The sequence below is a fragment of the Orcinus orca genome, chromosome 19, assembly GCF_937001465.1.
Source record: "Orcinus orca chromosome 19, mOrcOrc1.1, whole genome shotgun sequence".
Classification (NCBI taxonomy): domain Eukaryota; kingdom Metazoa; phylum Chordata; class Mammalia; order Artiodactyla; family Delphinidae; genus Orcinus; species Orcinus orca.
The window spans coordinates 19741790-19755662 of NC_064577.1; the positions used below are offsets into that span (position 1 = coordinate 19741790).

Sequence of the window (13873 nt, forward strand, 5' to 3'; positions counted from 1 at the left end):
GGCGGAGACAGCACGTGGCGGGCACCGAGGCCCTCTGGGACTTGTAGTCTTCTTCCCGAGGCGCGGCGCGGGGGCGGGGCCTGGGCGTTTGTGATACTGATTGGCTGCGGCGTGCGCTGAGGCGCGCGGCGACGGCGCGCCGCGAGTGTCGTGCGCAACATGGCGGCGCCCAGGGAGGCTGAGGATGCCGGCGGCCGGTGAGAAGTTCCGGTCGCCGGTGAGAAGCTTCGTGCGGCCCGAGTGCGCAGCGTGCGGTCCCTCCGCTCAGTGTTCCCCGCGCTCAGATCTCGCGCGTTCGTTCTCCCAGGCCCCCGCGCGATGTGGAGGAGCTGCCTCCGGCTGCGGGGCGGGGGTCGCCACCTCCTGAACTGCCCCCGGGGTGGCCTCACCGCCTCCAGGGGGCCCGGGCCAAAACTCCCGGCCCACGCCCGGGCCTACGCGCCCCCAGCAGGTGAGGGAGGCCAGGGCGGAGCAGGCTGAGTTGGCCGTACAGGGTCACAGGTCGGAAGGGAAGCCCCGGCAAGAGCAGGGACCGCCCCAGGGCGCACGCGCGTCGTTTTCTTTAGCACGTGTGGCTTTTTTCTCTTCCGTTAGGAAAGCAGAAGTCATCCTTGTTTTCAGGCGGGGAAATTCGGGTTCTGGGTCGGGATTGCCCCAAGGGAGAAGAGCAAACTCTGAGAGGTTTGCGGGGTAAAGGCCGGTCTGCCGGGCTGCTTTCTGTGTCCCCGCGACCCGGCACCGAAGGGACCTGGAGCCCGGGCTTTCAGTCTTTCATCCCGGCTGCTGTCTCCGCAGCTGTCCTGACCCTTCCTCCTACTGCCTTCCCACGACCCTTGCCATCTGCTAAGGAGTTAACACCCCGTGCCTCTTCCTCCCCTTCCAACTCAGATGAGGCTTAGGAGAAGGTAGTGGCTCTTTCGTTGCTTCTGGGGAGAGGTTTTAGGGGTAAGAGTGGGAGTGACTCCTTTGAGTGAAGATAGTAAAGCTCTCCTTCCAGTCACTCAGTGTTGATGTGCTGAGGGCGGGAGGCACCGTTGTCTTCAAGAGAGACGTAGCCTCTACCTAGGTGATGTTCAGTGTCGAGTGCAGAAGGTTATAACACCCTGGTTAAACAATAGCCTATATCCTGCGTGAGGAAGGTACAAAGAAGCACCTATTCCCACCTTGGGGGTTTTGAGGGTCTAGAAAGGGTCTTGGGTGAAAGGACATTTAAGCTGAGTCTTGACAGACGAGAAGGAGCTCGGTGTAGAGGAGCAGGGAGGGTGGAACGTGGGCGGCTGGAACACGTCCAGAGGTGGCAGCGGGTGAGGGAGCTCGCTGTGACACTGCCTGCTTTAGGAAATCTAGAGCTCCACAGGCAGCTTGGCATCGTGGCAGAAGCACATACCTGGGGTCTGATGCTGCTGAACCAGGAGCTGTGTGATCTTAGGCATGTGACTGCTTCGTTTGGACATCATTTTCGTCTGTGAGTTGAAGGGCTAGGTTGTCTCTGAGAGCCCTTCTGTTCCATAATTTTATACAAATAGGGAAGAGGAATGGATGTAGCAGGGAGCAGAGATCTCACCTGTCAGGGCCCAGGTGAAGGGCCTGGAGGTGATCCATGAAGAGCCAGTAAAGGGGAAGAAGGAAGGGCATCTGTGACCGTGTGATTTATGATAAGAAATGTACACATTTGGTCATTTTCTTGTACTGGCATACGTCTCCTAAAACCTTTGTAGCTTACTAAGTAATGAGAGTTATGGGAGAATCTTTTGTTAAAATAGTCGGTCTTCTGTCCTAAAAGAGCTCCAGAGTGATAAAGGTGAAAGGAGGGTCTTATTACTCATAACAAGCCCCTTTCAACCACACCTGAGTGTATGTTAACAAGGTGACTTTTTCCTTAGGGAAAGCCCCTAAGGATGGCGGCTGATTGCCAGGGGAACCAAACACACTTGATTAGAGGGTTGGAAGTTTCAGCCCCACCCCGCTGACCTCTGGGAAAGGGAGAGGGACTGGAGATTGAATGGAGGTTGATCACTAATTACCTGTGATTTAATCATGCCTGTGTAATGAAGCCTCCATAAAACCCCTGAACTATGGGGTTTGGAGAGCTTCAAGGTTGGGGAACACGTGGAGATGCAGGGAGGGTGCCCAGAGAGAGCATGGAAATTCGGCACCCTTTCCTCCATACCGTGCCCCATGCATCTCCTCCATTTGCCTGTCCCCGAGTTGTATCCTTTTGTAGTAAACTGGTACTCTAGTAAGTAAACTGTTCTCCTAAGTTCCGTCAACTGCTCTAGCAAGCTATCATGCAGGACATAACTCTTGTAAGACTGAGTCCTTAATCTATGGGATCCAGTGCTGTCTCCAGGCGGGTCGTGTCAGAATTGAGTCAATTGTAGGACACTCAGCTGGTGTCTCAGTTGATCAGTGGTATCCGATCGGTAGGGATCCCTAACCCTAACCGCCCCCCCTCCACGTTTGGAGCATAGTATCTGTGTGAGTGTGTAAAGGAAAACGGGAGCGTTGTTTTTCCTTTACAGCACCCCAGGGAGGCAGCACACGAGCGAAGGGGACACGTTCAGGAATTCCCTTAAGTTTCCTCAATCAGAGGGTTCATCCAGTTGGTGGGTGCCACTTGCCGTCATGGTGGCACTGACCTGCCCCTGTTCCTTTCTACTGCAGACTTGCTAGCTTCGGCTCTTGGTAGGTAGTCAAACGTGGAGGAAGATAAGAGTGGGTGAAAGAGTGCTGAGCAGTGGGACGGAGCGTCTCGCACCGACCTGAGCGCTCTGCTTTTCCGACCTGAGCGTCGGTGCGTCTTTGGAGGAGTGGAAGGTTAAACCCAAGTGGTGGCTTCTCCGTGAAGACTTGGAGAGGCAAGTAGATTGAACTTGGCTCCTTAGGGACAGCTGTGCCATTGAAGGTTGTTGGAAGGCGAGGAGGGGGTTAGGAGAGGGTCACCGGGCTGTGTGGCGTCCAGCCCCGTACCAGCCGTTGGAGCCGTCAGCCGCTTAGAGGGGAAGGTGTTCGGAGAGGCTGCCTGTCCAGCTGAGGACACCGGTGAGGGCAAGGCTGGGGGTCTCCTCTGTTTACAAGTTGTCTGTCGCCTGCACAAGTGGTTTAGCTTCTCAGTCTCTGCCCCGTCTTCAGAGGCTGCTTGTGCTGGGTGGAGGCAGATGCTGTAGATAAGGAGGCCGGCCTGCCACCTGTTTTTGTTAATAAAGGTTTATTGGAACCCAGCCCTGCTCATTCACTGACATGCATCTAGGGCTGCTTTCACCACAGTGCAGGGTTGGCTGGCTGCACAGAGACTGGATGGCCTGCAAAGCCTGAAATACTTTATTTGGCTCTCGGCAGAAGTGTGCCAGCCCCTGCTCTGGATGCTAGAGCGATTTGGAAAAGAGGTGCGTTGAAGGATTTTTTAACAGCTTTATCGAGATGTGACGCACTTACAGTTCACTCACTTAAAGTGTACAACTCAGTGGTTTTTAGTATACTCCAAGGGATTGTGCAGCCATCGATTCTAGAACATTCTTATCACCCCAAAGAATCCCTGTACCCTTTAGCTACCGCTCTCCGAGTACCCCCTCAATCCCTCCAGGCCTAGACAGCCACTGCTTTATTCTCTGTGTCTGTAGATTTCCCTAGTTTGGATATTTCATATAAATGGAATGTGGTTTTTTTGGACTGGCTTTTTTTCATTCAGCATGTTTTCAAGGTTTATCCCAGGGGTAACATGTGTCAGTACTCCATTCTCTCTCACAGCTGATAACATTCCATTGTAGGGACACACCATGTCTTATTTATGCAGTCATCCATTGGTGAACGTTTGGGTGGTTTCCATCTTTTGGTGTTCTGAATGCCTCTGTAAACACTTGAGTACAGGTTTTTGTGTGGGCATATGTTTTCGTTTCTCACAGGCAGGTATCTAAGAGTAGAATTGCTGGATCAAATGGTACCTAACTTTCTGAGGAACTGCCACCCTGCTTTCCAAGGTGGCATTTCCACCAGCAATGTATGAAGGTCCCAGTTTCTCATCCTCCTTCCCAACATCTGTCTTTTTGGTCATAGCCATCCTAGTGGGTGTGAAGTGGTGTCTCGGGGCTTTGCTTTGCATTCCCCTGATGATGAATGATGTCAAACATCTTTTCGTGTGCTTTTTGGACACTTGTACATTTTCTTTGGAGAAATGTCTATTCAGATCCTTTGACCATTTCTTAGTTGGGTTATTTGTCTTTTTATTATTGAATTGCAAGAGTTCTTTATATAGCTGGCCCGAAGAATTCTGAAACTTGAAAACGCTCTGTCACAGCCGCCCCAGGATTATGGGTAGAGGGACCCCGAGTCAGAATCTAACTTTAAGGCTTAAGGCCCGCCAGGTGGCACTGTTTAGAAAGAGAAAGGTATTGAGGCAGCTCTGGGAAGGCACGTCCTCTGTTCCTGGTGCACCGTGGTGGTTGCAGTTCTGAGGCTTTGAGTCTTTCCAAAGCAAAGGCCAGCCCGGAAATTGAGGCTGGTAGAAGGATCACTCACTGGTCTGTGAAGCCTGGGACAGGAGGAGGAGTGTCTGGGGAAGTGACACAGAAAATCGCCTGTTTCTTTATACGTATTGAAGCAGCCTCGCAGGAGAAAGGGAGCCAGTGGACATTGATTTCCAGTTCAGCACTCTTCACAGGAGCAGCTTGTTAATGTTCCCACTTATATAGGCTGGTTTCTTGAGGCAGCTTTTAAAATTCAATGCTTTTTCACATACCCATTTCTTTGTATCTACATAGTCCTTAAAATTGTCACTTAAAAGGCACCAAGTGTGGTTTTGCTACAGAAACAGACGTTCTGTAAAGGGAGTGATTCGTACTCAAAATAGACCTGTTCTGTGTGATCCTGCAAGACTAGCCTGTCTCCTGCCTGTAAGGATGGGGTTTCCGTTGCTGGTAGCTCGCCCTCTGTCACTGAGGATGTGGGTGCTTCACAGGCTCCTAATCTCACGACTTGTCTTATGAGACCCAAGACCTTGGAGGGTCCAGGGAGAAAACCTCCATCTTTTGACATTGTTGGGGAGCATGGATCCCGTCAAGTGAATTTTCCAGATCCTGGTCTCGTTGCCTGTGTGAACCCCCTACTTGGCTCCCCCACCCTCCTCGCTGGGACCTGCTGGCCTCCTCCCTCCACCTCCTCCCCAGATGTGGGCCTCTGCAGCCATCGTGGGCACACAGACACACACACAGACACACACACACACAGACACACACACACACTCTGAAAGCCATCAGCACGGTTGGGCCTGCCCTGCTCTTCTGCAGCTCTCAGGTGCCATCTGGCTGCTTGGAGGTCTTCCTTTGGCCCAGAAGAGATGAGTCTTCTTGGGTTTAGTGTCCGTCTACCCACGAGACAGTGCGTGCCTCGAGGGCAGGGTAGCTTTGAGTCCTGCCCTGGAAGGGGGTTAGTCGTCACCAAGTTTGCTCCAGGACTGGAGTTTGCCCTCCCCTCAGCGCAGCCCTGAACCCACCTGGCCGGCCTCTGATCAGCACAGAGGTGGAATTGGCCAGGACAGAGGAGGGGGGCAGAGGTAAGAAGACCCCCTCGTGGGAGACATCGCTGTCCCGGCAGCTTTGGGAGGTTCAGCCTGTGCCGTCAGTCTCTGCTCCATCCTTTCTTTGACCGCCAGGTCTCTTGGGCCCATTTCCCATGGCCGTGTGGGGCGTGTGGTAGAATGCTGTGCCGTACCGGCAGGGTGGGTCCCTCCCCCAGGGATGAGTCAGCCTTCAGATCCCCCCACCCCCCACTTCCTGCCTGGTCAGGCTTTGGACTTGCTGCCCAGCCAGGCACTGGAGAACATGCTGGACATCGTCTGGGCACCCCGACCGAGGCCTCCAGACAGATGCAGGGGCCTCCAGTCTCGTGTCGGCGGGGCTGCTGCCCCTAGCTTCTTACTCAGAAGCCACTGATCCATGTGGAGTGGGGAGACCCTTGGGTGCTGTGTGGAAGTCGGGGTGGTCAGTCAGAATCAGCAGTGGTGGTACAGGCTCCTCCTGAGTCTCCACAGCATTTTAAACTGCGCTTTTGAAAAATCTTCCCAGCAGAAAGGAAGAGGTTCTATCGGAATGTCAGCATCACACAGGGTGAAGGTGAGTGTCTGGAATTTTCACTGCCTCTTTTGTTTCTGTGAACGGGTGGAAACACTTTTCACCTCCAGCCAGCTCCTCGGTGAGCTTGACCTTGGCGCTCTCGTCGGGTGTGTTTCTGTAAGCCACCCACCCCCCAGAAGGATCTCGGGGCGTCTTTGCACCGAATCAAGTAGCTAAATATAGGGGTGGTCACTCCATTCTGCTTATTAACCCCTGAGAGGTTTTCATCTGTTCTTTCAAGCTGGCTTTGAGATCAATCTGGACCACAGGAAGCTGAGGACTCCCCAAGCCAAGCTCTTCACCGTCCCCAGCGAGGCCCTGGCTGTCGCTGTGGCCACTGAGTGGGACTCTCAGCAGGACACCATCAAGACATACACCATGCACCTGGTAATAGGTCGCAGCCCGTGCCCGAGGCTGCCACGGGCTTCGTGGGGCACCGGGCAGAATTAGGGATCCTCTCCCGATTTCGATAAGGCCCTGAGGCTGTGGGCACCCACCCCACCCCCACCCCCAGGGCCTGGTTCCTCCCTGGGTCTCGGGACACAATCCTTCCCTGGCCGCCAGCTCTCTTATTTCCCTCTGGGGCAGCCGTTCCTTTGCTTTGTCGGCTCTGAGGGTCTGTGATGGTCTGGGTCATGTGCTGGTCAGGGACATGCTGGTCACGCCTGCTGTCCATCTCAGCAGCACGTAGCCAGCCTGGCCTCAGCTCAGTTCGCACTCAGCAGGGTTGGTGGCGGTGCAGACCCTCCCTGAGAAGCTGGCCTCCCTGAGGCCCTAGAGGAGCAGCTGGGGGAGAGGCCCACTCGGTCACCTTGGGCAACTTGCCGCCCCTCGGGCAAGGTCCCCACCCTGAAAAGTGGGTGGTGGTCAGGATGGGACCAGACGATGCGTCGAGAGTCTGTGCTTCCCGGCACATGGACCCAAGCCCCAGGCAGGCTTCTCAGCCTCTCTGCCCGCGTGCCAGCTCCCCTGGAGTGTCCAGGGAACAGGGGACACGGGCTGCAGACGGAGCCTTCGGGTAGCTCAGCAGCCTGTGGGCCACAAGGCAGATCTGGAAAAACTGTCCTGCCCCTGGGTTGGCTGGCTTGTCCCCTGCTTTCTGAGGCGTTGGGGAGTTGGCGGGTGAGCTTCTCAGCCGGATCCAGGAATGCCTCCACGTCGCCTTCGCTGGACCTGATCTCCCTGGGCCTGGCTTCCCACGTCTCTGTAATGGTTACAGTGATAGTACCTCCTGGAAAGGGTTGTGGTGAGGATTGAATTAAACACTGCAGAGCCTGGTAGTACAGAGACTGAGACCTTGGGGGAGTTCATTGTTCCTGGGGCCTGGGCAGTGTCCTCGGGACTGGCTGTGCTGACGGGCTCTCTCTCTGCCTTTGATCCAGACCACACTGTGCAACACGTCTCTAGACAACCCGACCCAGCGAGACAAGGACCAGCTCATCTGGGCAGCCGCAAAGTTCCTGGACACTGACACCGTCTGGTAATGGACGTGCGGGCAGCCTCCCTGGGGCCTGAGCGAGTTCCTCAGGCTGTTTGCCTGGAGCCTTCTCAGTGGAGGAGAGGGCAGGCCCTTACCTCCTCAGCAGTCAGCTGCTCTGCAGACCCCAGGCGGGAGGGCACGGGCTGCCCCAGCGTCGGGCCGGCCCTCTCCCACAGCCAGCAGCTGTCCCCTGGCCTGGGGCGGGATAGGCTGGTGGCCTCTGCAGCTCTCTCAGGCTCCAGGACCCAGGGGGTCATGTCCGGCCACCGCACGTTCTCATGTAGGTCGCCTGCTCCTCACTTGTCCGCTGGGTCACGGATGGCCCAACCTTGGCATCCAGCGGCCGGCCTCCTCGTCTGCATCCTCCCTGCGCCCGGGTTCTCTCACGGGTGGGTTGGGGATGTTGACAGGAAGTGGAAGGAACAATTGAGCAGCCCCATGTCTGCCGCCCGAATGCTCCGACACCCGGGTACCTCCAGGATGGCACGTGAAATCGGCACTGGGGCGAGGGGACAGAGGTGTCCCTGCAGAGGCCGCTGGCACTGCTGGTGGAAAGTCCGCGCGGTTTGCATTAGGGACCGTTTGGTTACAGGGAAGAGCACCCTTCCAGCCCAGCTCAGAGAAGGGGGTTTTCTTGGAGACCATCCCAGTACTGAGAGCAGATGCGGGTGGGAGCCCTCTCTGCCCTGGGGGCCACTCCTCTCCCCTGGGCAGCCGCCTCCCCGCACCCTCGTGACCTCCCTGCCACTTCTGCTCACACCAGCCTGGCCTCCCCGGCACCCCCAAGGCTTCTGTCCCAGGAGGCCTTGCAGCTCAGCTCCCCTCAGCTGACCTCATCTCTGTCTCTCGGTCAGAACAGTGGTGTGGCCTGGCATCGGTGGTGCCGGGCAGGGCCGCTGGCGGCCGCATCTGTGGCTGGGAGGCACGTGGGCAGACAGGCAGCTGGCCCGTGGCCGGGGTGCCGCCTCTTGGGAGGGGCTGGCAGGCAGGACGAGTGACTGAGCTTCTGGCGCAGCATCCTGGGACCAAGGGGGTGTGGGTCTGGGGACAGTGTTAGTGTTGAGGGCAGCACCAGGGCAGCACTGCAGGCAGTGACCTGTCGATAACTGGGGGTGTTCGGGACAGTGGGTCTCAAAGTCAAACTTACGCAGAACCCCTGGAGGGCTTGTGAAGCTGCAGGTTGCTGGTCCACCCCCAGAGGGCGGGGCCTGAGGATGTGCATTTCCAGCAAGGTCCAGGGTGAGCCCTGGGCCACACTTTGAGAACCACTGCTTTAGGGGAAAGGCTTGGGGGCGGGGGTAGGGGGTGGAGAGGTCTGCTGTTGCGTTTTGTGTATCTGTGTCTGTCGCTGGATGAAAGAATTGTACTTTTTTTATTAATGGAGGTGCTTTTGCACTGAATTAGCTGCAGGGTGGAAGAACCAGAGACGCTGGTGGAGCTGCAGAGGAACGAGTGGGACCCAGTCATAGGCTGGGCCGAGAGGAGGTGAGCCGCTCAGCGCTGGGCAGGCCATGGTCCAGGCCATGCTGGACAGCCGAGGCCCTGAGCTGGTCAGCGTTCTGAGTTCAGAGCACCCAGGGGACTCAGGACAGGGCCACCTTGGGGGAAAATGCTGTTCAGTGCTTCTTCCCCCATTGGCTGTGTGACCTTGGGCTAGTGACTTGATCTCTCTGAGCTCCCTTGTTTGTGAGTGGGGCTCATAATCCCTACCTCCCAGGGTGTCGGGAGGTGTACGCGAAGTGATGCACCCTGCTTGGCACACACTGAATGCTCGCATTGGCAGATACCGCCCTGCTCGTTGTCACAGTTGCTGTGCAGTCGTATACACAGTCACAAAGCAGCGTGTGTGATCCTGACACATGGAGAAAAGTCTGGACAGGTGAACCTGTGGGTGGGAGGTTTCCAGGGATTGATGATGCCCAGTGCTTTTCCTTAGCAGGAAGACTCTTGTGCGGAATTGAACAGGCCATTGATATGGCACAGTTGATTCAGTTTCATTTCATTCCCAGGGGATTCGCAACGGGCTCTGACCCTGTGCTCCCTTGACCACGGTATTTTGTAAGTGTGCGTACATGGAGTGGTTTTGGCATAGCGTTTTTTATCTGTACACGTTTACAGAGCACCCACGATGTGTCGGCATCCTTGGGTTTTGTAGTAAGAGGCATAGCCAGTGTGCTGAAGGGTCAGATAAAACTGAACGACTAGATGCCACGTGAGAACCGCAAAGATGCGATGCCATTTTGGAGTCCAGTGAAATGGAGCAGTAGTTTGGTGCCTGCAGGCCTTTGCTGTGGTACAGAATTGTCAGCTTTTTGTGGCAGTTGAAATTTCTCACACGTAGCAGATTACAGGAAAACGTGGCCACTTCCTGTGTTCCATTTGTACTATTGGAAATTTCGGAAAGACTGTTTCTAAAGCAATGGGGAAAATCAGTGATATGTGAGAGGAAATTACAAAAATTGCTTTTATTCCATTGTTTTTTCCTGCATTTTATGTAGTTAAGATTGTTCTTGAAAATGTATCGTTCTTGAAGCTAGCTTGTGTCCCAGACTAAAAACAGTGCCTTGTGTATGGTAGAGGCTTAATAAATGTGTGAAAAAATGATTGCCTGATACGGGACATACACAACTATTGTAAAGAAAACAATATTTAAAAGAAGACTTTTATGGCTCATATGTGAGGACTTTTCTGCAAAGGTTTGAAACACAGGCAGCCCATAGTTCTGATGGACGTTCAGGCCAATGAATTCGAATCTCAGGAGCTGTAAGTGACCCCGTGCTTCCTGACTTGCCAGCTGTGTCTCCATCCAGAGCTGTTTCTTGCCCTCTGCTCTTGGTGACAGAGGTTACTAGGTCAGGAGGCTACGGACTGCAGCGGCAGGTGCTGTCCGTATTCCCAGCGGGCCCCTGAAGGGGCACACATGTGCTCAGCAGGCTGGGGCTCTGCTTCTGGGCAGAAGCTGGGCTGCACAGCAGGACAGACAGACATGCAGCCTCTTCCTTTTAGATACGGCGTGAAGATCGGCTCCTCCACCAGCATCATGGGGCCCAGCATCCCAGCCCGGACTCGGGAGGTGCTGGTCAGCCACCTGGCCTCTTACAACATGTGGGCCCTACAAGGTACGTGGTGCTTCCTGTCGGCCAGGGAGGACGGGCTGGGGGTGGAGGGCTGTCATGCTAACCTGTCCCCTGTTCCACGGGCCAGCAGTTTCACACCCTTCCTGGGGGACGTGGCTCTCCCCTCTTCAGGAATCTCCATTCAGGTCTCCCTGGCCTGGCTCGGGTCACGGGGTGGAGTGCTCGCTTTGATGGGCCGGGGCCCGCCCCAGGCAGGAGCAGAGCAGGGATCCCTGAGGGAGAGCAGAGCGCTCCTTGAGAAGTGTGGCGAAGGCTCTGTCCCCCGCCTGGCGACTGCCCTGTGTGGGATGGGGGCCTCAGATCCTGACCTGGCTGTGTCCCTGCAGGGATTGAGTTTGTGGTGAGCCAGCTCAAGTCCATGGTGCTGACCTTGGGCCTGATCGACTTGCACCTGACGGTGGAGCAGGCTGTGCTGCTGTCGCGCCTGGAGGAGGCCTTCCAGGTGAGGCCCAGCCCCAAGGCAGACTCCCCGAAGGGCACCCCGCCGTGTACACGCGGAGCCCGGACGCTAAGGCCCATAGAGGTGTCGCGTCACAATGGTAGCAAACCACGGCGGTGCTGCTCAGCCCTCCCTCACCGCCTCGCCGCCTCTTCTCAGCACCGTGTCGGGTGAGGGCTCGTTTCCCATCTTGCACAGGAGGAATCCGAGGCGTGGGCGCCCCCTGAGATGATGCCAGAGGCGGGTCTTGGAGCCCTCCTCTGTGGGTGGAGGTTCAGGCCGGTTCAGGCACAGCTGCAGGCTGGGCCCCTCAAGATGAGCAGGGGCCACGTGGGTGCTTCTAGAAGGAGGCTGAGCCTGCACACCCGGACGTGCGCACGGCGGGCCCTCGGGGCTGCTGCTCGTGCACGTTTGGTTCAGGGGGCTCAGAATTAATAAGGCTTTGCTGCACTGCCGTTTGCGTTTTTTAACTCAGAATGATGGTGTTCTCTGCAGTGCCCTTGTCATTTCTCCAGCCTCAGAAGGTTAACTGCTGTTACAAATTGGCTCCTAGCATGATGAAAACCCTTTTGTAATGACAGTATTTCCCAAGTTCGTCTAGTCATCGTTCAGGAAAATGCCAGGGGATGAAACTGCTTCTGTGTTGTGAGAGGCCGGCTACTGTCTGGTGTGAGAAAGGGTTGGATGGGAAGAGGGTGATCTGGGCCTGGAGGCGGCAGCCAGGAAGCCTGGTTTCCAGTCCGGGCTCTACTTTTGGCTGCGGGGTCCGAGCGGGGCCATCGTTCCCTGAACCTCACATTCCACCCACCGCAAAACAGTTCTCTGAGAGTATAAAACGCCCTTCATATGTTCTGGGCCACCTGAAATGCAGGTAGATCTCGAGTTCCTGGGTGGGGGGCCCACGCCTCTGGGCCCCTGGCCAGGGAGGGGCCCACAGGGTGGGCTGGAGTCGCACTGACAGCCATGCTCAGGACAGGGCTCCTCCTGGAGAGAGAGTCTGCAGCCCTGCCCAGTACAGACATGCCGGCCTCTGCTGTCCCGGCCTCCCCCAGGAGCCCAGCTGCAGTGACCTTGTGGCCCTGGCTGGCTTATTCATCCCCCCGCCCCCACCGGGGCACTTACAGCCCTGCCCAGCGAGGCAGCTCATGGAGGGTGACACTTTGCAGACTGCCTCACGCCAGCCTCCCCGTGGGAAGGTCAGGCCCCTGGGGGAGATGCACGTGTGGCCGTACCCGTGAGCACGGTGCCTGCTCTGCCCGCCCCCCCACCGCGTTTTCTCACCTGTCGCTCCCCCTGCGTGTCTCTCATGTTCGGGTGGGATCAGAGCCGACTCTCCTCAGCTATGGGACGTCGTGGCTCTGGCCAGTCACCCAGTGGCCTGTCCCGTCCTCCCCTCAGATCCAGAAGTGGGGCAACGTCGAGTGGGCCCACGACTACGAGCTGCGGGACCTGCGGGCGCGCACGGCCGCCGGCGCCCTCTTCGTGCAACTCTGCTCCGAGAGCTCGGCCGTCAAGCACAAGCTGCTGCAGGGGTGAGGCCGGGCCCCAAGCCACGCGGCTGGTGGAGGCCAGCTTGGGCCGAGGCAGGGGGCGTGGGTACGAGTGATTATATTGAACGATTCTTTGCCTCGAAACGCGTGGAGCCTCCACTCGTTGCTCCTCCCGTGGTCCCCGAGGCCACCCTGCCCACCCACAGGGCACGTGCTGCTGGGCCGGACCCTCCCACTGGGGAGCTCTCAGTGGCCCTTAGCCCCAAGGCTTTGTTTTCCGGTTTTTAATCAAACAGTCTTTTAAAACTGAGTCCCTCTTGGTCCGAGCCATCTGTTTCTGCTTGTTTGTTCCTACTGTTTTAGCAAAAATGATTTACTCTTAAAAATAAAAAGTAGGGTTTCCCTGGTGGCGCAGTGGTTACGAATCCGCCTGCCAATGCAGGGGACATGGGTTCGAGCCCTGGTCCGGGAAGATCCCACATGCCACGGAGCAACTAAGCCCGTGCGCCACAACTACTGAGTCTACGCTCTAGAGCCTGCGAGCCACAACTACTGAGCCCTCGCACCTAGAGCCCATGCTCCGCAACAAGAGAAGCCATGGCAATGAGAAGCCCACGCACCACAACAAAGAGTAGCCCTGCTCGCCACAACTAGAGAAAGCCCGCGCACAGCAACAAAGACCCAACACAGCCAAAAAAATATATAAATAAATTTTAAAATATATATTTTAAAAAACAAAGTAAACGGTGTTCGTTGTTTCTGGGATAAAAGCCTGGGCGAGGCCACCTGATGTGCACGTGACCTGCTCAGGGATCCCAAGGTCCTCCTAACAGGGCCACTCACAGGGCTCCAGACTGCAGGTGGGGTCTCTGGGTGCCTGGGCCCAGGTCAGGGAGCAGGAAGAGTGTGTGAGTTTGGGGCACAAAGGCCTCGGAGCTGCCAGGCCTTGCTCTCCCCCATGCCGGGGGCACTGGCCAGCTCCCCGCAGGCCCCCACCTCGCACCCTGAGTGTGCTCGCCAGGGGTACTGTCACATCCCCACCTCACGGGTGACGCCCAGCTGTGCTCTCAGCTGTGGAGGGTCCTTGGGTTCCTGCAGCCTCCGCCAAGGTGGGCTGCCGGGCCCCCAGGCTGTGCTGGGAGCTGTACCTGGGGAAGGGTCTGCCCTGGGCCCCGCGGAGGGGCGGCCGAGAGCCTAGGAGTCGCTCTCAGCAGATGCCA

At 56.8% G+C, this 13873-nt stretch overlaps 1 protein-coding gene across 9 annotated transcripts; it reads left to right on the plus strand.

Annotated features, from left to right (window-relative positions):
• Positions 1-36: 36 nt before the first annotated feature.
• Positions 37-13758, plus strand: ATPAF2 (ATP synthase mitochondrial F1 complex assembly factor 2). Of its 9 annotated transcripts, none has more exons than XM_049702001.1 (9): positions 117-451; positions 6060-6107; positions 6349-6494; positions 7490-7587; positions 8992-9072; positions 10594-10706; positions 11051-11166; positions 12562-12695; positions 13096-13758. In XM_049702001.1, exons 1-9 carry the CDS (start codon positions 319-321, stop codon positions 13184-13186), a joined length of 960 nt encoding a protein of 319 aa, XP_049557958.1. In that variant the 5' UTR covers positions 117-318; the 3' UTR covers positions 13187-13758. The 9 variants fall into 9 exon arrangements, with proteins under 9 accessions (XP_049557957.1, XP_049557961.1, XP_049557960.1 ...); XM_049702002.1 differs by having other exon boundaries at positions 119-451; positions 6063-6107; XM_049702004.1 differs by lacking the exon at positions 11051-11166 and having other exon boundaries at positions 88-451.
• The last annotated feature ends 115 nt before the right edge of the window (positions 13759-13873 follow it).

Coding starts and splice junctions, on each gene's coding strand:
- ATPAF2 (XM_033422697.2), top strand. CDS start 319: ATGTGGAGGAGCTGCCTCCGGCTGCGGGGCGGGGGTCGCCACCTCCTG. Junction 452..6,059: donor GGCCTACGCGCCCCCAGCAG/GTGAGGGAGGCC, acceptor AAATCTTCCCAG/CAGAAAGGAAGAGGTTCTAT. Junction 10,707..12,561: donor CAACATGTGGGCCCTACAAG/GTACGTGGTGCT, acceptor TCCTCCCCTCAG/ATCCAGAAGTGGGGCAACGT.